General features: G+C 39.2%; 1 protein-coding gene across 2 annotated transcripts in view; it reads left to right on the top strand.

The window, feature by feature from the left end:
• DUS4L (dihydrouridine synthase 4 like) overlaps positions 1–24453 on the top strand; it is a 36458-nt gene extending 12005 nt beyond the window's left edge. Inside the window, exons 1-8 of one of the 2 annotated variants that reach the window (XM_009910174.2) lie at positions 2022–2166; positions 2584–2688; positions 5987–6087; positions 7856–8006; positions 10740–10875; positions 13565–13676; positions 21607–21707; positions 23137–24453. In XM_009910174.2, the coding sequence (XP_009908476.2) occupies positions 2597–2688; positions 5987–6087; positions 7856–8006; positions 10740–10875; positions 13565–13676; positions 21607–21707; positions 23137–23175 (732 nt within the window). In that variant the 5' untranslated portion in view covers positions 2022–2166; positions 2584–2596 and the 3' untranslated portion in view covers positions 23176–24453. Of the gene's footprint in view, positions 1–2021; positions 2167–2583; positions 2689–5986; positions 6088–7855; positions 8007–10739; positions 10876–13564; positions 13677–21606; positions 21708–23136 lie in introns of those variants that run through there. The other variant, XM_054178009.1, reaches the window with a different exon arrangement.
• Positions 24454–24667: the final 214 nt, after the last annotated feature.

Genomic DNA, 24667 nt, shown 5'->3' with positions numbered 1-24667 from the left:
CCAGGGAAGTGCATTTAATGTCTCATTTTGACAGAAATTAATGGAAACAGAATTTCCAAAAGCAGGGAAGAGAGCTGGATGTCAAGAGCTGGTGATGCCTAGCTAGATGCAGTAACTCTTTCCCCCTAGCTAGATGCAGTAACTCTTTCCACCAGCACCTCAGAGTCTGTTAAAACTGCAAGCAAGTCAGCAAGCTTCTGAGTTGGCCCTGGCCTGAGCTAACTGAACAGGGTGCAGAAAACTCTTGGATATGACATATGAAGTTGCTGAACATGGCATACAAGAGTGTGAAAAGCTAGTAAAAGTTGCAGATAGTGATACCATTCAGTAAAAGTTACTAGTTCATTAGCCTTTGTTTCTTTAACACCGAACACAGCTAGAGAAAGAAAACCATGTTTGTAGGCCTCACATGAGGAGAGGATGCATCATGGAAGGAAAGGTAATAAACTGTGAAGTCTGCAGTTTTCTTTATGATAAGAAAGCTTCTAAACACTCTCACTAATGAATTCACACCTCTCTGAGCATGCGTGAACCTCAGGGTCAGCTAGGGAACAAAGTGATGAAGAATATCTGAGCATCAGAGGCGGAGGAAGTCAGGGGGATTCTTCTTGAAGACTCTTCCCCAACATTTCCCAGAGGATGGGAAAGTGCATGCGGGAGAGCTATATGCATATGTTAGCATGAGTTCCTAAAGGTTGATGAGTATGTTAATCACTTCCTGGGAATGTAGTGAATATGCATAGAATGCTGATATTTACTCTCTGTAAGATACTCGTTCATGTGCTCACATGGGTAGAATGATTCCCTGTGTGCCCAGCTGTAAATAAAAGGCATGTATACTTCTCAAAACTAAAAATCAGTGTTGGGGAGTTTACTTGCAATTTCCAGTAACAACAGTGCTGGGAGGAATGGCTAGATTTCACTGGTGGTTATAGAAGAGCTGGGTGAAAAACAACTGAACTGCACAGAGAACTGTAGTTTTGAGTTCTTTTGGAACTAAAACCTTCTAGATCCAAGAGTGTCTGATAACTGATAACCTCATTTATGCCATATAAAGCAAGTCAAGACTGCCCAAATAATGGCATCAGGCATACTGGATGTGGGCACAGATACAGCAAAACTAGGAACAGGGGAAAGCGATTAGGGGAGTGTTATGCAGGGGTAAAGAAGGGGACTTACAAAGGTGACAAAAGAGGTAGTCAAAAAATGGGAAAATAGATAGCAAGGTATAATGTGCCTGGAGCCTTGCTGTGCTGATAAAAAGCACTGCACAGGACACCAGGAAAGAACATGTTTTTCCAAAAGAGTATTGGTTTATTCATAAGGTCCAAACACTGCAGTTTAGCACTACTGTTTGGCAGTATTTGAGACTTGTTTGGTTGTTACTTGTATGAGTATTGGACCCATTTTCCTTGAGAAGACAGACCTACAGGATCATAATACATTGAAGTACATAATATATAGATAAAAACAGAGAGTATTTAAATTGAACTTCAGAAACTAATGACCATGCTATAGAGTTACATCTCCAATGAAGTAAGGTAAGGCATGGAGCAGTGGAATGATCAGAGCAAGATCCTGCAGCAAAATGCTTACAAACATTCTCTAAATGTGAAAAACCCATTAATTGTAACCTTTTGCAACATGTAGATCCCTGCATTTTCCAACAGAGATGTGGTCCTTAAAAAATTGCTCCCCTTTTTAGGTAGCTCACGCAAACCCCTCAACAGTCGTTACAGCACTCGGCCCTTTGCCAGGGAAGAGGCAGCAGGGGCGGTAGCCAAACACGGCCTCTGTGGAGAGGGGAGGGTGGTGGGACTTGAGGGGATTCCTCCCTCCCCGTTGGCCTGTCCGCACCCTTTCCTAACTGGGAGGGCAGCCACCTCCGCATCGGCTCCAGTTCATGTTCCCCGCCCAGCCGCATGTCCGTAGTCCCGGCCCACATCTTCTGAGCTGGGCGGAGGTTACCTCGTGACTGCATGCCCTGTCAGCCTGTGCCGCTGCTCCTCGGCGCTGCGGGAAGGACCGGCTCCCTCGCTCCGAGCCCGTCCCGAGAGGCGAGGCCCCGCTCCCCGCCCCTTTGAGAGCGGCTCGTCGCCATCAGGCTCAGCTGGGCGCCGGCGCCGAGGAGGTTGCGAAGGCCGGGCGGCCGCGAGAAGGAACGGGGTGAGTCCGGGGAGGCCCAGGCCTCCTCGGCTGTGCAGAGGGTAGCGGAGGCTGTGGGCAGGGGGAGGTAGCCGTTGGTGTGCGCCACAGGCGGGGCTGCGGTTTCCTCTTAGTGTACTGCTGCCGGTAGGCCCTGCTCTGCCCCCTGAGCCGGTTGCAGCGGCATTGAGGGTCCTAGCTCCCACCTCTCTTGGCCGTTAAACGCGCCTTGCCCCAGGGGCTGCTTCGAGAGAGAAAGCTAATACAGTGGGACACACAACCCCGCGGAGCTGGAGTTCAGTTACTTATAATTCCCTTTGAAGCCCCACAGCGCAACGCGAGGCAGCCTTGCCCGGGGGAAGCTGCCGGAACCGTTCTGGCAATGGTACCAGCGGGTGAAGTATCGTGAGCCCGCCTGAGCCTCTTCTTCCTTCACAGGAGTGCTGGAACTATGACTTTCCAGTGGACGGCAGTTGCCCTCTTCCTGTATGGTGAAATAGCAGTGATCCTCGTGCTCTGCCTGCCGTTTATTTCTCCACTGAGGTAGGACTTCACTGTGCGAGACAACCCCGTCTCGGTCTTGTCACAGTTTGAGGGTTTCTTTTAAGCCTTTGCTTTTGTAAACACGGAGTTTCGCTACCATCTTAAAGTAGTTGTGAACTAAGCTGAAGGAATGGTATTTAGGACTTGAGCATCAGGAATTTCAAGAATTAAAAAGCCTGTTAAGGAGCTTTATGTTTGTTTTCTACACACTGCTGATTGATCCGAGTTCCCGGGATGAGCCCCATTGCTTTGCTTCAGCAAATGGAATGTCATTTTTCAGTCTTCTGGTTTTTTTTTTTTTTTGAGTAGCCAGCATATGGTAGGGTATCTGCCTTCCCGTGAGCTCAGTGAGAAACGAGAGAACTGTGCAGCCTTTTCAGAAGTTTTTAAGTTTATGAGGAGCAGCTTTACAGTGTTTTGGTGTGCACTAGGCGTTATGGGTGTGGACCAGGTAAGAGACATCTGATAGTCAACCACATACAGCATGTGTAAGAGCAGTAAGAAATTTGTGAGATCATTTGTTTTAAAAGAAGTGGACTTCAGCTGGATGCTAAATGTTCCGGACTACTGAAATAAAGGCCCCTCTATATATTAACAAAATAATACTTCTGGAACACAATACAAACATTAAGAAAAAGAATTAATTTTTTAAAATAAATGCCCTTAGTAAGGGGGGGGGGGAGGGAAACAAATATGTGAATTACTCATTTTATGTAAAAGCTTGGCTTACAGTGTTGTCTTAGGATTGTTTCTTATAAGTAGCTGATTAAATTTGGCAAGATCTTTCTGGAATACCAGTAATTCTTAAAAGAAACCCCAGCCAAAGTACATCCCCAAACCTTAAAGCTTTTAAACCAAACAATTGTTAGTGTCTTAGTGTTATGTTAAAAGTGTGATGTATTTGCTTTTTGCATTTAAAATGAAGAATATAGCTTTTACTGTAACATTGTAAAGAAAAAAAACGTAATCCAAAACTCTGCTGTGTGGAGAGTCTGAATTTAAGTATTTAAAGCTATGGGAGAGTCTTGAGAATGGTTGGATCCTCCGCAGCTGGTATTAATGATTAGTCATATTACCAAAACTTCCAAAATGTAATATATTCTAAAATCTAATTTAGCCTCCAATTTTTGTAAGGTGGCCTATGAGGAGTTCAGCATATCACCCAAGACTATTGAGGGCTCATATTTTCTGTTGTTTCCTAATCAAAAGTGCAACAGTGTGTAAGAATAGAGAAATATTACGTGAGTCATAATCATCATATCATTAGTGGTTTATGTGAGGAAATTAGCTGCAGGAATTTCTGCAGGCTGATGACATGTGCAGGTAATGCATTGGTAATGTTGAAATAGGTTTCACCTATGATATAAAGAGGGCTTGAATCCAGTTTTTATGCATAAAAGGCAAATTTATAAACTGTAGTGTTACCAAAATGTAATCAAACATTAAACACAGTGTTTTTAGTTACATACAAAGGTACAGATTTTTGTGCCTAGTTTCTAGCAGTCAGCTATTCCTTTGAACTGTGGTTTCCAGAAGAGTGAAACAGCACTATTCTTTGTGACATATTCAATTATCTTGTTAACAAAACTGTCACAGGAATCTTGTGGAGTTAAAGATTACATGTAGCTGCTTTGACAGTACCAGAGGGCAGCAGTTGTGCCTTGCTCAGCTTGGTGGCCTAGGAGCTGGTTCTGTCTGTCTGGTAAAGTATGGACGATTAAAGACAGACAAAAAACTGCTGATCTTTAAACTTTATATTTACTCACTTGTCAGTCTTCACCTGATTCTCTTTTGTGTCTGCATGTTTTTTGGGCAAGGAACTCCTTTTAAACTTCGATAACAAGCTTTTAAGTTCTTGGGGAGTAAGTAAATTGACGCTAGAGAAATGCAAGTACACAAAAAGAACCATACTGCCAATTGCAGTACATCAATGGTGGTGACCAGTATTATAATTTGGAAGGATTATGTATATGTGACTTTTGCCATCAAAACTCAGTGGATCATTAATAAATGTGAACGTCAACACTTCATGAGGAAGCATAAGTGAAGATAGAAAAGTGTATGAGAAAATAAATCCTGGGAAGACTTTGCAGTAAAGAGATCTTATTTTCAGCCTGGATATAACTTGGCAATATAATTGGTCTAAGGTCATACCTCAGAGTCACTTCTTAAGTGGGGATCTGTATGAAACTTAGAGAATCACATGTTTAAAGAGTTAGCAAGTTGCCTTTGAGTTGTAGCTTGGATTAATGAAAGTAAACTTTTTTTAATACTGACTGTGGCTGGCTGTTGTGAAGAATTCAAATTATACAAAAAGATGTAAATGAGATTTTTGCATGTACAATGCTGGTGCAGAACCAGAAGGAACCATTAGAGGTTATGCTACAGTCCAATTTAGGCTAAGGTAAGAGTAGATTGAAAACAGCTTTGTTAAAGGACAAATTTGAACAGTCTCTGGAAAATGTAAATACTCTTAAGAAAAGTTGGAAATTTACTTGATGTAGTAAGATGGTGACTAGCACTCCTGTGCTAGGTGTTACTTCAGAGCAGTAGCACAGATTCTAACTTGCAGCAAAGGACAAGTAGTGTTCTGTTGTCACCTGCTGTGGGTTTCCATTCATTTGTGCGCATTAGATGTTCTTCATTGGTGCTGGAAGTGCTGGAAGTTTGAATTTTTGCAAGCATAGTGTTTAATAGACAATCAATTGTTTAAACAAAAACGCAGTCATGGTCTTCGCCAGTGGACCTCTGAACTTGCTTCCATAGCCAACAAATTTATGCTCTTGAAAGAGATTTTAATTCTTGACAAAATGCAAATGAGAGACACTGTCATTTGCAAATTCAGCAGTGTAAAAGATAAGCCTTCTGAAGAAGGATGGTAGAGGTGATAATAATTTGTGAATGGTTTTTATTTTATTTGACGATAGGGTGTATAAGTGGATAGAGCTAAAAATGATGGAATGGATTGTACAATCTTCATCCTATCCTTGAGGTTATCATAGTCAGGACCAAATGCAAAATAATGCTGGCCAAAGTTCAAGCTAAAATAAAACATCTGGAGAGTACCTGCTGTCATATGAGAATTTTTGAGGTTGAACCATCTTTGCCTGTGTTGGCAACAAACAAAAAAGAGGTAAGTTGGATTGTTAAAAAAGTTACATATCCGTATATTAAATTAAAGCAGCTGTTTAGGGATCTTACATAAGTCTCATATGAATGGCAAGACTCTCTTCTGTGGGGTTACTGTGTACTTCTTTTAGTGTTTACATGTTTTTTGAATAACAATGTTCTTTTACAGATGGCAGAAGATTTTTATGATTCCTCTATGGAGCAAAATGGCAATTTTTTGGAACAAGATGTTCCTTACAATAATAGTTTTGCTGATCGTCTTGTTTCTTGGTAAGTAATTTCTTACATTGGAGAAAAAAAATATCCTGTTACGTGGAGTTCATAGCACTAGATTAATGGGAAGGATCTGAGCCTAATGTAAATCAGCTTATTAGTTTGAAAGTGCTACAGTAGAATGGAAGAGGAGAGGATTGGTACCACATCAGTACTGGAAATGCAAATGCATAGTAATGTAGTAGTGAACGAGGGGGAGAAATGGAGCTTGGTCTAAGCTGCTGCTTAGTTTCAGTTTCTCACGCCAGTAAACAAACTTGAATTCCTTGATACAGAATTTGGCTGAGCTGCAAAGTATGCAGTAGATGGCAGTCTTTCTCTTGGTTGCTGTTGAAATAGAAGACCAGAAGAATGTATCAAAGGACTGAGCTATTTGGATACTTCTGCTTAGCACAGATACAAAACAGCTGTTGTCTACACTTACTATGAATAGACCCTAAGGTCTATCTCTGGGATAACTTCCTAGCTTACTGCAGGACAGGAATGTGAGTTAGTTTAATGCACTTCAGGAGAAAGGTTGAGATGCTTAAAACTGATAGATGTTTGTGTTCTGGAAATGAAAATCTGTGAAGCTGACCTGCCAAAAGGCTGACATAAAACAGCCCTATTTCAGTGAAAACTAATGAAGCAAGGCTGAAACAACAAAACCACACTGCTTCAAAACAAATTTTGAAGGACACAGTGCCTGAGCAACGACTTTTCCAATTCTAATATTACAGCTGACATCCCTCAGTATGATAATGAGCTAGAGTACATGTTAAACGTACATGAGTGTGTTACTCATCTCCACCCAAATCATGCTAAATGTCCCCTAGAAGGCAAAGACAGCTGGAGTTATGGTATAGAAAACCACAAGGGGAGCATCTCTCTAGGGGCGAAAGACTGGATTTAGCAGAGACAGTCTACAGGCTGTGCTCTTCCTCCACCCTCAACAGGGACACACTGTTTTGATAACGAGTTGTACATTCAATATACAGTGTAACTTTTGCTGCATTTCTATTACATATTAGCGCTATTGCTTCAGATGTTTACTGGGATTTATGGACTTGTCAGCAGCAATCCCAAACATGGTGTGTTTGTTGATTTAATAAATTAAACCTGAAATCTTAATATTAAAGGAAGTACTGGAAATGCAATTAAGTACATTTGGTTTGTGGTTTTTTTTAGATGATCATTAGTATTGTCCTTGGAAGTAAATCCAGTAAATGGCTTAAGAACGGAAAGATTTAGTTCACTCTTACAGACTCCCATCTAAAACTTCAACCAGAGTTGCTTTTGAGTTGGTGATGGTTGTTGATTTTCAGAAATGCAGATTTGGGCTAAAAGTAAAGCCATGGTGAGATATTTGTCCTTGTAGCATGAAACGATGGGTTACCACAGGACTAGAATCTTCTTACATAACAGGGATCTGAACTTCTGTTTGGTTTTGGTCATCGCTGAAGTGTTTGAAGTTTCATTTCTGTGGGGTCTCTAGTAACATTCAGAAGTGTTGCTTTGGCCTGATCCCTGATGACGGGGTGCAAGTGTTGGAAGTGAATATCAAAGCATGTTTTGGGCAGTGGTTTCATGAATCTCTGAAACTGATACATTGCTTCAGTGATTGATCAAGACCTACCTTTAAAAGGTTTGGATAATGTAAGTGACTATCGGTCCTATGCCTGTTTGCTGAGCAGAAAGTCCAAATACACATTTCTGGTAATATGCCTGGTTTATCATACACTCATCCTCACAGGTGTGAATAAGAACAAACTGGTTTTGTTTGCAGATGCTATTAGAGAAGTCAGGAAGTACTCTGCGGTTCATGTGACAGAAAGGGCTATAAATGTCAATGCCAATGCCGTTGATCATATTCAGATGAAACTCTTCCGATCGCAAAGAAACCTCTATCTCTCAGGTTTTTCCTTATTTCTTTGGCTGTAAGTATATTTTAATTTTTATTTTAGTTTCTGCATGGTACATTATTAGGGGAACTGTTGCACAAACTAATGCAGCTATGAAAAAGATTGGAGAGCTGATTTGCAGAGATTAAAGATTGAGCAAATAAGCTATGAGGCAAGTAAAACCAGGGAAAATAATAACTTACAAATGTTTGAAGGTTGAAAGGATAAGTGTGCCACACATGGAAAGAATCATTTTGAATCCTTGAGAAAACTTGTTTTCCAGGAGAAGTTTCTTCAGGGACTACTCATTTCCTTCCTTAAACTTATGCCCTATGTTTTGTTTGTTTTGAAAACGGGAAAGTAGAATTAAGGAGGGAAAAAAAACCCTAATGTTTAAATAATCTTACTATGTTGCAAGCTGGTATCATGCTGTGTTAAGCAACTCGAACTACTTCATTTCTAAGTTAGGAACTGTAGGATTCCAACTTACAAGGAAAGTTTCAGATACTATTTCAGGTCAAACACTGTGTGGCAGCTCACATTCTTTGATATTTTGATCTTAAGTGCAAGTATCCCTTTAAAGATGTTTAAATACAGATAATAAAACAGGTTAATGGACAGGACAGTTTTCTACCGTGCAGCAGAAGCAACCAAGACTACCTGTGAATCTTTAGCCACAACCTGCAGATCTCTGTTGGGCAAAGAAGCACATGAACCAACTGGACACAGATAATGTGAATGAATGGAAGCAGACATGTTGATCAGATGACTTATTGTTTGTACATTTTAATATGCATTTAGTACATTTTTATGGGCAAAGAATGCTGGCCCTCTGAATTCCTTCACTGAGCTGCTTGACATTGCCTAGATACACAAGAGGAACATAGAACAAGGAAATGCCTGGAATCACAGACTTCCAACAGACTTCTTTCCCTTGAAGTGATGTATGGCCTTATTAGCTGATCATAGAAGAGTGTGATGCATAGGTGTTAAGGAAAAATTTGTACAAAACTTGAGCCAAAAAATATTGGAGAAAACAAAGGTGGTTGTAGTCGTGCACAATAGTAATAGGAATACATCATGTGCTTTGTTGTCCTTCAGAAAGGTTAAATAAATATGCATAAAAACTCAGCTGGACAAGCCTCTGACCAATCTGCTCAGCCTGTCCCTGTCTTTGGACAGGAGCTTGGACAGGATGACCTGTGGAAGCCTCTCAAGCTGCATGATTATGATTCTATTTTAATAATGGTGTTTTACTGACTGCTGCATCTATAAATTAATAAGCACTGGTAAAACACACTGACCTTTGGAAAAGTAGTGGTGTGGGGACCTTAAATATATTAAAACAAAAATAAGTAAGAAAAACGAGCATTCTGTGAATGAGCAGGGAGGGAAGCTTACCTTTAAAGCAGAAAGTCTATTAATAAGCTTTCAGTTAAGAAAAAGCCAACTACCTGGATTTTCATATTTCTTTTGAAGAAAAGCAGTTGCATAGTTCTATTACAGAAGTCCATTTATTTTAGTTTTTCTTTGACCTTTCTGTGATTCAGCAACATAAAGCTTCGAGGGACTCCCAGGATGAATAATGAAAGTAGTGATGCAGAGGCAATTAACAGGGATGTAATTCTGCCTCTGCACACAGCACTGATGAGGCCTCACATCGAGTACTGTGTGCACTTCTGGACCTCTCACCTCAAGAAAGCTATTGAGGTGCTGGAGCAGGTCCAGAGGAGAGCAATGAGACTACTGAAGGTACTGGGGGGAAAGTCTTACGATGAAAGGCTGAAGGTGCTAAGGTTGTTTAGCCTGGAGGACACTCAGGGGACCTTATCACACTCTACAACTACCTGAAGGGAAGTTGTAGTAAGGTGGGGGTCAGGCTTTTCTCCCAGGCAACGTGTGACAAGATGAGAGGGCGTGGCCTGAAGATGCACCAGGGGAGGATTAAGGTAGATGTTAAGAAGCACTTCCTCACGGAAAGGGTAATTAGAAACTAGAGTGGACTGCCCGGGGAGGTGGTAGAGTTGCTGTCCCTGGGGGTGTTTAAGGAAAGATTGGATGTGGCACTTAGTGACATGGACTCATTGATGTGGTGATGTTAGGTCATAGGCTGGACTTGATGAACTCAGAGGTTTATTCCAGCCTCAATAATTCTGTGATTCTGTGATCACATCAAGGGAGGCATTTGCAAAGCTTAAACTTGAGGTTAAGTATGAGTGCTAACATTTATGCATGTTTTGATCTGTACATTATTGAGAGTTTTCTGAAGATTAATGTGCTCACATTTGTAACTTTATTACTGTAAGGCCCCTTATAAAGTTGTGGGGCGGTGGTGTTTGTTTTTTTTCTTCTTGGATGTTACTCATCAGCACATGTTGTTTGGGTCTTGTATTCAGAAATCCATTCTATTTAAAACACTAGGTCATGTAAGAGTACTCAGCATTTAAGCAAGCAGGTCTCTGACCTCTTAATGGCTGTGGGGTTTTGGGAGGAGGGAGCTTCTACATCAGGTAAAAGCCAGATTTTTGACAGATGAAAAACATTGCAGTCTCTTACTTCACTATTGTTTGTCATTGATGAACCTGGATGCTTCTTTTCAGATGCTTAAACAGTACTCTTGTGGTTTTGTTTTCACATCTAATGCAGAGAGAGAGAGAAGGGATTGTTTTAGGTGGTTTGTTTTATATTTCTTGTTTCATTTTATTTTGTTGTTGTTTTTTTTTAAATCTGTGCTGTGAATCATTGTGCTGTTCACTGTTTCTTCACCAGTGTATTGAGACGTACTGTTACCCTTCTTACTCAGCTGGCAAAAGGGATGGCATCTCATGCAGCTTTGGAGACACAAGTAAATGATGCTACTGAGGCAGCCAAAAAATACATGGCCGAGAATGAAAGACTGCAGGAGGTATCTTTGAAATTTCAGTTATTTCCTTATACAGCAAGTGGCACAAAATGTTTGTTCATTTTTTTCCTTCTAGTGGAAAGAGGAAGAAAATGGTCTTTAAAGATCTAAATGAAAATACTGAACATGAATTTCAGTGGTATTTTATTAACAAAGGAAGCCAAAGTAATCCAAATAAATTAATTCCTGTCTTTCCAGTACAAATTTCATCAAAGCAGTAACGTAGTCCTATATTAGCTCTAAATTTAATCGTAACAGAGTAGAGTAAGACACTAATTTTACTCTTTTTACTCTAAACAGTTAGCTGTTTAAGTCAGGGTTATAACAATCCAATATGGAAAAGCCTACAGTATAGCTGTTCTCATTCTGGCTCTTCCTCCTAAACACGATTTTCTCCAGTCGTGAAGTATCTTTTCTAACTTGTAAAATTGGACTTTTGTATTTTGTATCCTTACATCTATTTTTACAGTGGGTCAGCCAATTTCTTAATATTTTCCTTTTTAAATAAGGCACTGCCAAATTAATGAGGATATTAGCAAACATTTCTAACTTAAAAGCACTAGTGAACCAAAGATACGCTATGTTTTATGAGCTATGTGTCTTTATAAGCTAGGTGTCTTTTGTGGTTCAGTATACAGCTGTATGTAGGCAGAAAATGCAGCAAAGATCATAAATATAAATCTATGAAATCTTTCTTGTAATTGGTTAGTTTGACTTCTGTTGGAAGAGATTTAACTATAAGCTGGAGTGCAGATACCCAGGGTATGAAGACTTTTACAACATTCTTCAGTCTGGCACATTGTCAAAACAAAATTCACTGCAGATGTGCACAGGTATCCTTCCAGTCTGGAGTACTGTCTATGGGTACCAGCATTTTTATTATTTTTTTTTTCCCAGCAAATCTTGAGACAGAGAACAAACTCTGCACAAAAAGTACTAGAAGGGATACAAAAAAAATCCAGTTGTTGGAGAGGTATTGTAAAACAAGAATCACTAGAGTGTGTGAGGTATTGCCCAAGTATGAAATTATTCCAAAATTTTGGAATTTGGTTTATTGTCAGAATTATCCAGACTCTCTCCCTCAGCCATGGAATTTGTCTCTTTGCATACTGATAGGTTTTTCTTCTCTATGTCCTGTTGGAATTTGGCCAGAAGTCCTCTTTTTGTTCTGTTTTCACATTCTCTTAGCAACACATTCTCTTAGCTGCTTCTAAGTGATAGCCAGAAACTGGAAACTGTGTTCCTGTTTCTATTTGTGTGTTTGATTGCATGTTTTGCAAAAACAGTGGTAGCCACAGGTATAGACAGTGTGCTGCAGCTGCATCTCCATTACACTGGGGATAGTGTTCAAAACTGGTTCATGTTAATTTTATAGAGATACTGCAACTTGGGTTCATCTGTGACTTGGCCCCTGCTCTCGTATTCATGTACAAGCATGCTTCATTTCACCATCAGAGAGGCAAAAACCCTGCCTGTATGGCATTGGCTCTAAGTTCTACTGTAATTTTATTAAGCTTACTGTAAGATTACTATAGTGTGCTAGGTCTGTACTGTCTCCTGTTAAGAGTTTCCATGGAGCACAGTGCTTGAGATAAGTTTACAGAAAGAACTGTTTCTGTATCAATAGCAAAAAGGTGAGCACAAAGTAAACTGGCCACAGATTGCCTGCTTCCACGACAAACTGGCTATGACTTTTGTTATCAGCAGTCTGTTTCATTCTCTGCTCTTTGGTTACACTTTACTCAGGTCTTTTTTTGGTGGTTTGCTTTTGTTTGTTTTGGCTTTTTGTTTGTTTGGTGGTGTTTTTGTTATTATTTTTTTTTCATTGGTTGGTTTTTGTTTGATTGGCTTAGTTTGTTTTCTGGATCATATACCAGTCTTTATAATAATTTCTTTCCTGTATTTCCAGAGTATTATTTCCCCACTAATATCACCAGTGAACTGGCTGTTTTTCTACTTCTCTTTTTCCAGTTAAGCATTTACCACTTCTTGTGCTATTTTTATAACACAGATGATACTTGGTTGGCTAACAGAGGCAAAGAGTCTAATTATTGGTTCTAATCCTTAATGTATGATATTTCAAGTCATCAGTAGAAGTTGCCTTAGTGATAAGAGAGTGCACAAATATAGTGCCAACATTTTCAGAATACTGCTCTTATGTCTACTACTTATAGGGCTCTTCCTGAATACTTTCCTATTTCTTTTTCAGTGCAAATCTAATGTGAATATTGAGGTATTCTGAAGATTGAAGTAGCTGCAAAGCTACAAGGAGAGATTTGTGATGCATTGCACAATAAGTCAGAATAAATTACTAGAACAAGTTGCATATAAACACAGCAATATTCTGTCACTTCCAGTCCCACTGTATGTCTTCTGGAAAAGCCATTTATAATCTGAACAGAGGTTGTGGACATGATGTAGACTTACAAAGGACTCTTACACAGGAGATCATGCCATACTATTACAAATACGGCGTTATTATCAGCTTAACCACTGAGCAGTTTTGTTTTGTGGGTTCTTTTAATTTTGGTGTGGGTTTTTTTCCTAGAATAACTGAGTAGTTGACTATTCATGTTTATGTTTGATAAAACTTGCTGCTTTGCAAGATCAAGGATGACAGTCTCTGGCTGTTTGGCATTAATGCTAGGGTAGCAAAAATAAAATTAATTATAGCAACTGTGGTTTTTAATAGGCCTTTAATGAAAAAGGAAGCAGTAAAACGAAAGAGTTAGCAGAAGCAACTGATGAAAAGTTGAAGAAGGAAGTTGAACATTTGAAAGCAGAACTACAAAAGACATCAAATGGTAAGTATTGTTTAGGACTTGCAATTAAGAAAAATATTTATTTCAACATTTAGGTAAAGTTAGGTATACCATTAACTTCACTGATTCGTGGAATACTTGGCTTAGGGTTGCTTCACATTTGACTATGAGCTAGAAAAGCATGCTGTTGCCATGTCCATATTTTATGTTTTCATGTGTACAGTGTAGTTTGGACACATTCATTTAATTGTAATTATTAACAAATTGAACTAGTTAAGGATAACGTGAGGATATGGACTCAATTACAGGTTGCTCAGAGACATCAGGTTGATCTTTCATGTCATACAAGTCAGCTGCTCTCCATATATAAAATTTGCAAGTATGTGGCTGAGGTGTTTTGTATAATGTAAGGTTTTCAACAGATAACAAAACACTCTCTTGACTAATATTCTTAACTTGCATATCTCCTGTAGCAGAGGTGTTAGCTTTTTTTTTTTAAATTGCTTTTATCTACAAGGAAACATGCCTTGCAATTTGTAACATAATACTTTTGTTAGCAGCTTCCGTGTTTAAGGTTTAGGTTGTCAAAACTATTTTCGTGGCAACCCAAATTGAGATAGAAGCAGATTTTACCTGTTTGGTTCTGTCTTACTGAGATCTCTAAGGTGTGTGATGCTTATGAACACCTGCTCATCTGAAATTAGTGTTTCTAAGATAATGCTGTCGGTGACCTTGTAAGCGTTAATCAGATGTTCAGATTGTAACAAAATACAGAGTTTCATGGTACTAGACAGCATGTTGTCATCAAAACATAGCCCTGTTTTCAAATTGCATGGCAATGCTACAAAGCTCTAAGAATAACAAGTAGCATTTCACAAGTAATACTTCATTTTATGCTGAAGATGCACAGGAACTGCAGAACTGTTCTCAGCTGGGCTTGAAGCAACAAGAATCTTTAGAATTACTTCACATTATTAGGCTGGTTTGACTGTGGGTTTTTCCTCTCCTGCTGTTTTCTTAAAGGGGGTGGGAAACTGCCTTTGAAGTGACAGGATCAATGAAAAACTTAAATGCATATGTTTTATTTAACTGGTGGTATGTAACACTAATATAATGTAAGCTTTTCAGTCAGGAATGCTGGAGAAAGCTAAGGAATAAATAGGTTTACCACATGCTGTTTCGGCTGCATTCTCCCTGCTGGCTGTTGTCCATCCAAAAGATACATAAATTAAGCCATACTTGAGTCTTTTGTTAGCAGGGAAAGTTGGGGAGAGGGTCTGTTACAAGAATGAACAGAAAAATATTTACAACCCTACCCCTGATGCCACCCCTCTCACTGCCAAAAGAGAAACCCCCCTGGTGCTGTTAATTACCATCTTCAGCTAGATGGTGATAAGGTATGTCTGTCTGTCTTTTTTGCAAGTTTTCTTGTCTGTCATTTTGAGGAAACTGATAACCAGAAAGATTGAAGTGCTTGATAGTCACCACATTTGTAGACAGTTTTCTGTAGAATGGTAGAGATTTAATGTGAATCAAATTGATGGTTTTCTTCTGAAGCCACTGCCACCGAGCAGGTGGGAGGGAGCAGTGGGAGTGAAGAGCATAGGGAGTGGCATTTAGTAATGAAACAAGGCAAAACTAGTGTAAAAAGAAAAACTTACTTGTTTGGGTTTGGGGCATTTTTGTCTTTGTTTTTCAGCTGCAGTATCCTTAAGAGTTATAAGCTTGGATTTTGTTTGGTTGGGTTTTGGGGTTTTTTTGCTGCTCATACTTGTCATACAGTCTTTTTCACAGAGCAGTTTCAGATATCTCTTAATCTGGTCTGATACATTTGTTAAACTACTTGTGCACGGTTGTAAGGTCTTACATTGCTTTATAGTAAGCCATGTGTTGAAAGGTGGGTTACTTCAATGGAACAGCACCAGGAGCAGTCCTAAATTTAAGTCTACTTCACATTTAAATAATGTGTTTTATTATCAGGCTAGTGCTGTGACTTCAGATGACATACAAATCTGATTCAGTGTCACAGCTTACAGGAATGTATGTCTCTTCTTTCAGAAATTGCAATGTAGACAGTGATTATTGAAGACTTTCAGGAGACTCATCTCTAGTTCTTCACCTTTCTACCTTTTACAGGAAACACAGACTACCTTATATGGGGGTTTTTTGTTCACTTAATCAAAGGTGAAATTTAAGTGAAGACGACCTTTTGCCATTTATTGTGCTCTGCATCTGCAGATGGGGAGGAAACCAAGTAGTGAAATTACTAAAATGTTAGTCAGAGTTGAAAATGAGTGACAAAGATTTCAACCAAATTTGTTTTCTTTTCAGACTTTCTTATCCCACTTGATGTACTTTTTTAACTTTTTCATACAAACGAAGAAAAGGGGACTAGTTCTTCCCTACTTGCATACTGGGAGTTTTATAGGCACTCAGCAGTTGGGCGAGCACTTCAGAGTCTAAATCCATTTTTAGCATACCTGGACATGTAATAACATGACTATTTAGAAACCTTCCAAGATGGTATTTTATTGATAGACTTGTATATTATGAGAAATGTCTCACTGATATTTAGGAATAAGTATATATACTCATAGGAGCACCCAGTGCTGATGTGAGAATGTTTATCCTGCTGTATGTCAAGCACATTTCTAACAAAATGTTGATTGAAATAATTAAAGGCTTTCAACATCACTGCCGGTCTCAGACCTGTAGGAATTTTCTGGGAAAAGACATGCTATAATACTGTTTCATTTTGATAATTTTGAAAATAATCCACAAAGCTACAACAAAACAAAGTATCTGCATCTGGACTTGATGTCGGAGTCAGAGAAGTTTCATAAAGCAGCTGTCCTTATATCAGTCCTTGAGTTTGGGGTAAGATCCCAACCCAGAAACGTTGATGTGTGAAATGTCCACTTGTTACTATGGGACCTTTTGGACAGGAGGGAGACTTGCTGCACTGCTGTACTATTTTGCCTTTTATTTCAGGTAATTTTTTTGGTGATACTGTCCTTGTGCATGTTAAAGGATATAGCTACATTTGCACAACAGAAACTTTTACTGAATAACTAATATTGATAAGTCTTGCTGGTAGCAAACTCCTGTCCAGTTCGTTGACCCCTCACTCTTCTAATAGTATTTTGTGGCAAATGACATGCACCTAAAGCTTCTACCTGCATCTTGTCTAGCATTATGATGAAGTTATTGAGCTGTGGATGTCTGGAGCGCTGCATTGAGAGAAAATCCAAAGACATCTTTTTTGTCTCTGCCACTAGGATTTCACTTTGTGAAGTCCCTACTGACTCACCAAAGTCACTTAGGTGCTTTTGAACTCTTGTTCAACTTAGGAAAATGCTGTCCATTTGTATATTGTTGTCATAGGGCTGGAGGAGATTCTTATGAAACTTCTATGCATCCTTTAATGAGGCTTGATTTGTGTATAGAACATGTCACAAGAGTGCTTTTTGTTTCATGGTTGCATAGTGTTGTAGGAGACAACAACAATTCATGTGAAGGGCTGGTTTTGAAATAGATTTTAATTGCTGGCTATTCTAGAAAGTATGCATGTACAGATGTACAATTCTCACTTAAATGCAAATATTATTAGAAAACTACGAACAATACAGGCACTGGGAGTACGTTTCATAGAACTGTTTCTGCCAGGGAGAACTCAGCCTGGCCTTTGTGTTGCCAGGCAGGCTAGTAGCATGAATGAAAAAATGTATTTATGTTGAGTTCCACTGGAGCATTTCAGTTTTTTCAAAAACACAACTCCCTCCCCCCAAACTATCAACTCCCTTTTGTAAGCTGGGAAAGAAATGTATAAGTTAAAAGCTTGGTCTCATGTTATTTAGCCTACGGCAGAGGGAGATTAGGAAACAAAGCCCATCGTAACTCTTTAGCTGAGATCATAACCTTGGTGGGAGCCACTGCACAGTATCACATACAAGAGTTGTTACTCATATTTATTGATTGAAAGGGAAGGTGCTGCATGCAGCAAGCATGTTTGTTTTTTTTTTTTATAGAAGGCAATTTTTGCCATCAGAAGATGCTGTAACATCCTCTTTTTTTTTTAATAAAATTTGATTTGAGGATGCAAAAGGTACTTTGAACAAATTTGTGTAATTTCTTTGGCCTTGCCATGTTTTTAAACTTTATCTGACTGTTACATCTTAAGAGAATTCGGGATTAGTATGGAATTACTTGACTGGAGTTGTGTTCCCAGCTTTACAGTGTTTTTGATGGAAAATCTCTTGTCCTTTCAGTGCCCAAATTCTTAAATGTGAATAGCTCTTTCTTAACATGACTCTTTTAAGAGAGGGAACTTTCTTAGTCTTAAACTAGTCCAAATCATTGCGTTTTAGACCTGTATTGTGAGCAATGCTAATTTAAGTTCCAGATCGTTTCCTTAGTAGCAAGTCAAGTGGTTTAGTCAGATTGCGACTAGCTGTTGTGCAGGGAAATGCCCGTTTGGTTGTTTAGGTTTGTTTTACTGTTCAGCTCTTCATCCTGTTGCGATGAGAGGATGATAGAAATGCTATAGTTACTGGGCTGTCATAACCTCTTCAGAGCAATTTTATTCCTCATCCTATTTTGACTTTAGAAGAACCTTTGAAGTAAACTGTCCTGGAACAGGGTACGGAGGGAATATGGTAAAGGAAGGACTAATTCTTCTCTGTAAGTGTACATTTTACACTAGTTATGGACCTCCAGTCATATTCTGCAAAGGGATGAAATTTTCAAAAAATGTCTTGCCTTGATACACTGCTTTAAGAATATTTAGTTGATTCCCCCCCCCCCCCTTTGGAAGGGAAGGGGTAAAAAGGAAAAAAGAAGAGCCTGCCTCAGTACTGAGGCAGGATTTCTGTTTCGGGACCTATTGTCTATCTGTTCTTCTCACTAGCTGTGTTAATGCAGAAGCAGCATTGCTGCCTGCTTGTGCATTTACTTAGCAGGAATAATAAGCTGTTAGGTTTTTGCTTGCTTCCAGTCCATCTGTTCTGCCTCCTGTGAGGCAAAGTAACAGGGCAGATGGAAGCCAGAAATAATAGCTGACTGTATTGTGCATACAAAGGATCTTCTGTTTTCTGCTGGATCGGTGTTCATATGATACAATCCATATGACAATATATATACCTGTACAATAGACTTGGCTGCACTGCATTGTTCATGCAGTGGCAAAACAGTTGAGGAGTGATGTATGGATGGTCTCTATTTCTAATCAAGAAGATATCCAGAGAATTTGGTGCACTGGGGAATTGTTGTCAAAGATGTGATACTACTTTGTGTGGCCCCAACAGGAATGAGTCTGGGTTTGGTTGGTTTTTGTGTCCATAGCCAACACAGGTGGAAAGAACAATCAGTTCTTTGCTTTTTCTTATTCTGGGGTTAGGTGAGGTATTCCTGTCATACATCTGTTTTGGTCAAAACATTGAAACAATGCAGCAGCTTGTTTGCTTTCTTGGTTTGCAGATACTGTTAGATATTTCTTTCATGTTTTAAAAATACATCAGTTTTTAGTTGCAACTAAAAAACTGTGCTGCTCCTTGTAAACATCTAAATAGTATTAGATCTCTAATACTGAGATACAGCTTATTCAGAAATTAGATATTGTTAATATTTACTATAATTAACTACGTAGAAGAATATTTATACGTAGGCAAAAATTAACTTTCTAATTAGCAGATTCTTGAAGAGGTGAAATGGTTTCTTGCCTGCAACTTAAAACTGAGAAGCTTATCAAAAGTTTATTTTAGAGCAATTTCCACATTTTACTGTTAATATTTTAAACAGCAGCAAGATCAGAGGGAGAGTAAATGCAATGGGGTTTGGCTTGTCAGATATGTGATTATTCCAAAGGTCTTCCAAATACCAAAACCTTCGGAAAATGTTTTGAAGTATATTTATTTGCTTGGTTTTGTTTTGTTCAGTAGACTAGAATTTCAGGCTAGGTGAAAGTCCTATTACTGGAAAACCACTTTGAGACTTTGAAAATAACAAGGAATTTGAATCTATGCATTCAAATTACTTAATTCAAAAATAGCAGAAATAACACTAGGTGAGAGTCTTGTCTTTCTACATTTAGGCAAGTAGTCAAGTCTCTTGTGGCCTGATGTTTCAGGAACTAGTACCTGAAGATAAACATGGTTCAGACCAGAGTGCTTTTATAGCTAAGTACTTAACAAAAAAGCCCCTCATCTAGCTCCTCATCTTCTGATGAGTTACTGAGTGTCTTGGAGGTCTCTTGGAGAGAATACACTGTCTCAGGTTGCTTACAAAGATATTTGCACGTTTCCTTATTCCAAATATGTGAATCTTTTTTTACTGTTACACCATTGAGATTTGTTTTTTTTTAAAATAAAGCTCTGTGAAGCAGCCTTACAGGTTATTTGCAGTGTCTCTCTGGTTTAGTATGAATAAATGAAATGTTAAGGTATGCTTGTGCTTCTGCAGCAGAGAGATATAAAGATAGCTACCTATAGCAGAGAGATGTAATGGCTTTATGAAGCCTCCCTGCAGAGGGACCTCGACCGACTGGACGGATGGGCGGAATCCAATGGCATGGCATTTAACAAGTCCAAGTGCCGGGGGCTGCACTTTGGCCACAGCAACCCCATGCAGGCTGGGGTCGGAGTGGCTGGAGAGCTCCCAAAGAGAGAGGGACCTGGGGGTGCTGATTGACAGGTGCCTAAACATGAGCCAGCAGTGTGCCCAGGTGGCCAAGAGGGCCAATGGCATCCTGGCCTGCATTAGGAATAGTGTGGCCAGCAGGAGCAGGGGAGTCATTGTGCCCCTGTACTCTGCATTGGTTAGGCTGCACCTTGAGTCCTGTGTCCAGTTCTGGGCCCCTCAGTTTAAGAAGGACATTGAGACACTTGAACGTGTCCAGAGAAGGGCAACAAGGCTGGGAAGAGGCCTCGAGCACAAGCCCTATGAGGAGAGGCTGAGGGAGCTTGGATTGTTTAGCCTGGAGAAGAGGTGGCTCAGGGGTGACCTCATTGCCCTCTACAACTACCTGAAAGGTGGTTGTAGCCAGGAAGGGGTTGGTTTCTTCTCCTAGGCAACCAGCACCAGAACAAGGGGACACAGTCTCAAGCTGCGCCAGGGGAGGTTTAGACTCGAGGTGAGGAGAAAGTTCTTCACTGAGCGAGTCGTTCGTCACTGGAATGGGCTGCCCAGGGAGGTGGTGGAGTTGCCATCCCTGGAGGTGTTCAAAAGGAGACTGGATGTGGCACTTGGTGCCATGGTCTAGTCATGAGGTCTGTGGAGACAGGTTGGACTTGATGATCCTCGAGGTCTCTTCCAACCTTGGTGATACTGTGATGAAATCTTGTTGATTTACTCTGTGTTGTAAATTAGTCCTTACGGAGTCGTAGGCTATTGTGTACTGCAGCATAGACATGCTTTCAGTTTATTACCATTTGTGAGAAGAGTAATACTTTGCCTCATGTTAAAAACTTCAGTTGTCTATTCTGCCACCCACCAATTCTGCCTTCTCATCCATAAAGTTTTGCTTCTAATGAATTAGAAGCTAAAATATATATGCTAAAATATATAACACAGTGAAAAGCAGGAGTTTATGCCCAGCATTTGAATTCCCTCTTTAAGAGGACCTATGACTTTGGTTATGGGGATTGTAGAGTCCCATTTTTCTAGAACTGTCTTCTGCAATGTGACAAAACACTGTAGTCATTGCTACCTTGTAATAGTTTATTTATGGGCCTTGACCTTGCCTTTCTTACAGCCCCTTCCTGTTCTTTGTGCTGCTTGCCCTCAACACAAGTCATTCTCTTTCCCCTCTGTCCTACACATCTTTTCTTGTGTCTATCCATGATGCTCTGTTTTAAATTTAAGCTTTTTTTAAGAGGAAGGACTGTCTAGTGCAATGAAGCCCTAATACATGACCAGAACTCTGAGGAACTGCAAGAGTACAAGGAATCATTAAAACACTAATTCTAATATTTTACAGCTCTTCACAAGGCAAGTAACGAAGTGACTGCAGTTAAAAAGCAGTCTGAAGGCCTTAAGAAAGAGTATGATAATTTGATGAAAGAGTACAAGTGGCTTCAGGTAAGTGGTTCTGGATCACTATACGAGCATGATGTACCAATGACATTCTGCTTGTTGGTTATTTAATTATGCGAGAGAATTTACCAAAATCTTTAGTATAGCATAAAGGTAAAATGGTTAGCACTCTTTGAACATCATCAAAATAGAAGAATTTGTTTTTTCAAGGACTAGACAGCAAAGCTATTAGTATTTTCTGTTTGCACTTCAGGTGACAAAATTTAGGTCATTGGTAGACTCGATTTTCTTATCCCTTGAGATTCAAGTAGTTTTGCTTGTGATGATCAAACTGAAATCTTATAAGAAAATTATAGGTATAATGTGTATATGCTGTATACATGATTTATAAGAGCAACTTTATTTTGTTTTCTCTTTGTGGTTTGTAATACTGGATTGCAAATGCTGCAATACTGGATTACAAATTCTGCAATACTGTTGATAGGCAAGAACAAAATGAAACACACGAAAGACCCCAACCTAACCTCAGCTAACAACAGGCTACAACAATACAAAATTTCAATAAAACTCCAAACAAACCAACCCAATCAACCAACAACCTCCAAAACAAAGCAAAACAACAACAAAACCCACAAAACCAAAACACGAACCACAACATGTCAAGCAAAAGCTGAATTTGCAGTTTGATTTGGTGTTTGTTTACTTCTGGTAGAACTGAGATACCTGCCTGTTCTTTTAAGTTGTGTGACAGATGTGCTCCATGCCTGATGTCTTTCTTGGAATTCAGTGAGAATTCCATAAAAATGAAAGTTAACCCATTTACAAGGAATGGCCTTGGGAGAAAATAAATGGTTAAATTTATGGTGACCTGCTTCTCAAGGAGAGCTGTTTGTCGGTCCTATATTAATAAATTATTTTAAAGGTAAATTTGAGATGATTATAATCTTTTTCCTGTACTTTGTGAAGCTGCTTACCAGTTTCCAGCCTCACCCTGTACTTTTACAGAGATTGCTCGTCTGATCTCTGTTAGAATAAAGACCACCATGCATATCCTGTATTCTTTTGTGCTTCCCTGTGAAACGAGCCGTAGTAGTCCTGCTGCATTTCTAGCAGTCTTGTGGTCTAGAACACACATCCTTAGTTTTGTGTGCTTACCTCTGAATGGAAAGAACAGAAGGTACTGAGCTTGTAAGGATAAATCAGCTGATAGCGGAAAATGTTTTCTGCTGAGTTTACTGCACAGTTGAGCTCTAATGTGAATAGGGACCAGAAGCAGGCTGCATAGTTATTACTTTGCTAAGATCAGAAGAAGCGTGTGTGTTATGTGGGGTAGTACTGATGGGACCACAACTTTGAAGGGTGTAAAGTGAACAAATCGGGTATGCCTGAAAGGGGGCAAAATGTGGCACATGGAGTCAATGGTTTCTGATCTTACCAAGTGTTAAAAATAAGTTGTTGTTCTGTCTCTTTTCAGGACAGCTTAAATGAAGCAGAAGACAAGAAAGACCTGTAGGTGCACCTAAGACTGATGCAATTGGTACAGTTGCTTGAATGTGAAAAGCTTTATGCTGCTTAGGCTCCTGGTACATACCTGAAACAAAACTTGGTTTTTCTGTAAAGCACATGCATTGCAAGTCACTATTTAGATTCCTCTAAAATATTTTGGTTGCCAAAATATTCTGTGTTGAAATAAAATGTTAAGTGACTTACCTGATTTACTGCGGAGTTTCAGTTCTCTTGTGAGGAGAAGCTTGAAAATCTTCTGATTCCATCTGGAAGGACTTGACTGTTCTCCAAGTTTTTGCCTTCTGGAATGGTAACAGATCATGCACCATTTGCTTGCAGCAGCAAGGTTGTATGTCACACTGTATCATAAAAACACAATTAGCTAAACTTCCTTTAAAACATCTGTTTCAAGTCTTCAAAAATTCCATTACCAGTGGGGTAAAGAAGGGTGAAAGTCATTCCACTTCAGTGGAAAACTGAATGACAATCAAACTAAGGAAAATAAAGAAAACTGCATTTCTAAATCCATTTCACTAGCTTGTGACTTTCACTTACATACATAGATGAGTATGTTTTAGTAAATACTTTGCATGCCTCTGGTTTGTCTTTCTTCAACATACAGTGTTATTTCAGTTTTCATAACCAAAGCTTGGGATTGGTTGGGATTAACATTCTGTATTGTTATGGTGTTTACATCTGTTTACCCTGTATGTGCCACCTAACTTTTTTCTATTTGTTTTCATGGGTACGATACCTTGAATAAATGTGCACTGTTTTGCATAAGCTCTTTTTGGCATTCAGAAAGTTTTGAATTTCTTTGCTCAGCTGGTTCCAGTTCATATTTGAAAGTTGGATATGTTTGTTACATTAAAGGGATTGTTTAAGTTCATGAATCTCTGGGTTTACTATGTTAATTTCTCCCAATGCACCATCTTGTCAGACTTAACAGGTAAACACACAAAGATTGAAATACACTTCTAACTTGGTGATATTTCACTTTTCCTACAAATACAACTGCCTTCTTGGGTTAGTTTTGATTGCTCTGGAAATAGATTTGTTTAGCTGATAAATTTAAATGTGGTGTATTAAGTAATACAAAGCACATTAGCATAACCTATTTCATACTAATGCATTTGTTTTCTAAAAATACTTCATCCTTGCTGAAGTAGTACAGAATTTCAGAGATTCTATGACATTGAAGATTGATTTATTCATAATAAAACTTTCAGGAAAAGCTACAGATTCCAGCACCCATGTACACACAGGTTTTGCTGATGTAGTTGAAGGCTGCTTTTTCCCTGTTTTTTTTTTTTAATTGCCTTCCTTTGTTCTGAAATATTTGCAATTACAGCCTTAGAGATACAACAGCAAGTGCAGGTTTTAATAGCAGAACTAAATCCTCAACTGTTTAAGACACCCCCCCAAAAAATGCAACTATTACTCATTATTTACCTTTGTTATGAACTCATTGAATTTCAAGCATTTCTTCCTGTTGTGGA

This window comes from Dryobates pubescens, chromosome Z, assembly GCF_014839835.1.
Source record: "Dryobates pubescens isolate bDryPub1 chromosome Z, bDryPub1.pri, whole genome shotgun sequence".
NCBI classification, from domain to species: Eukaryota; Metazoa; Chordata; class Aves; order Piciformes; family Picidae; genus Dryobates; species Dryobates pubescens.
Note: the sequence above shows the minus strand (reverse complement) of the source record. Positions and strands in the feature narration are given on the sequence as shown.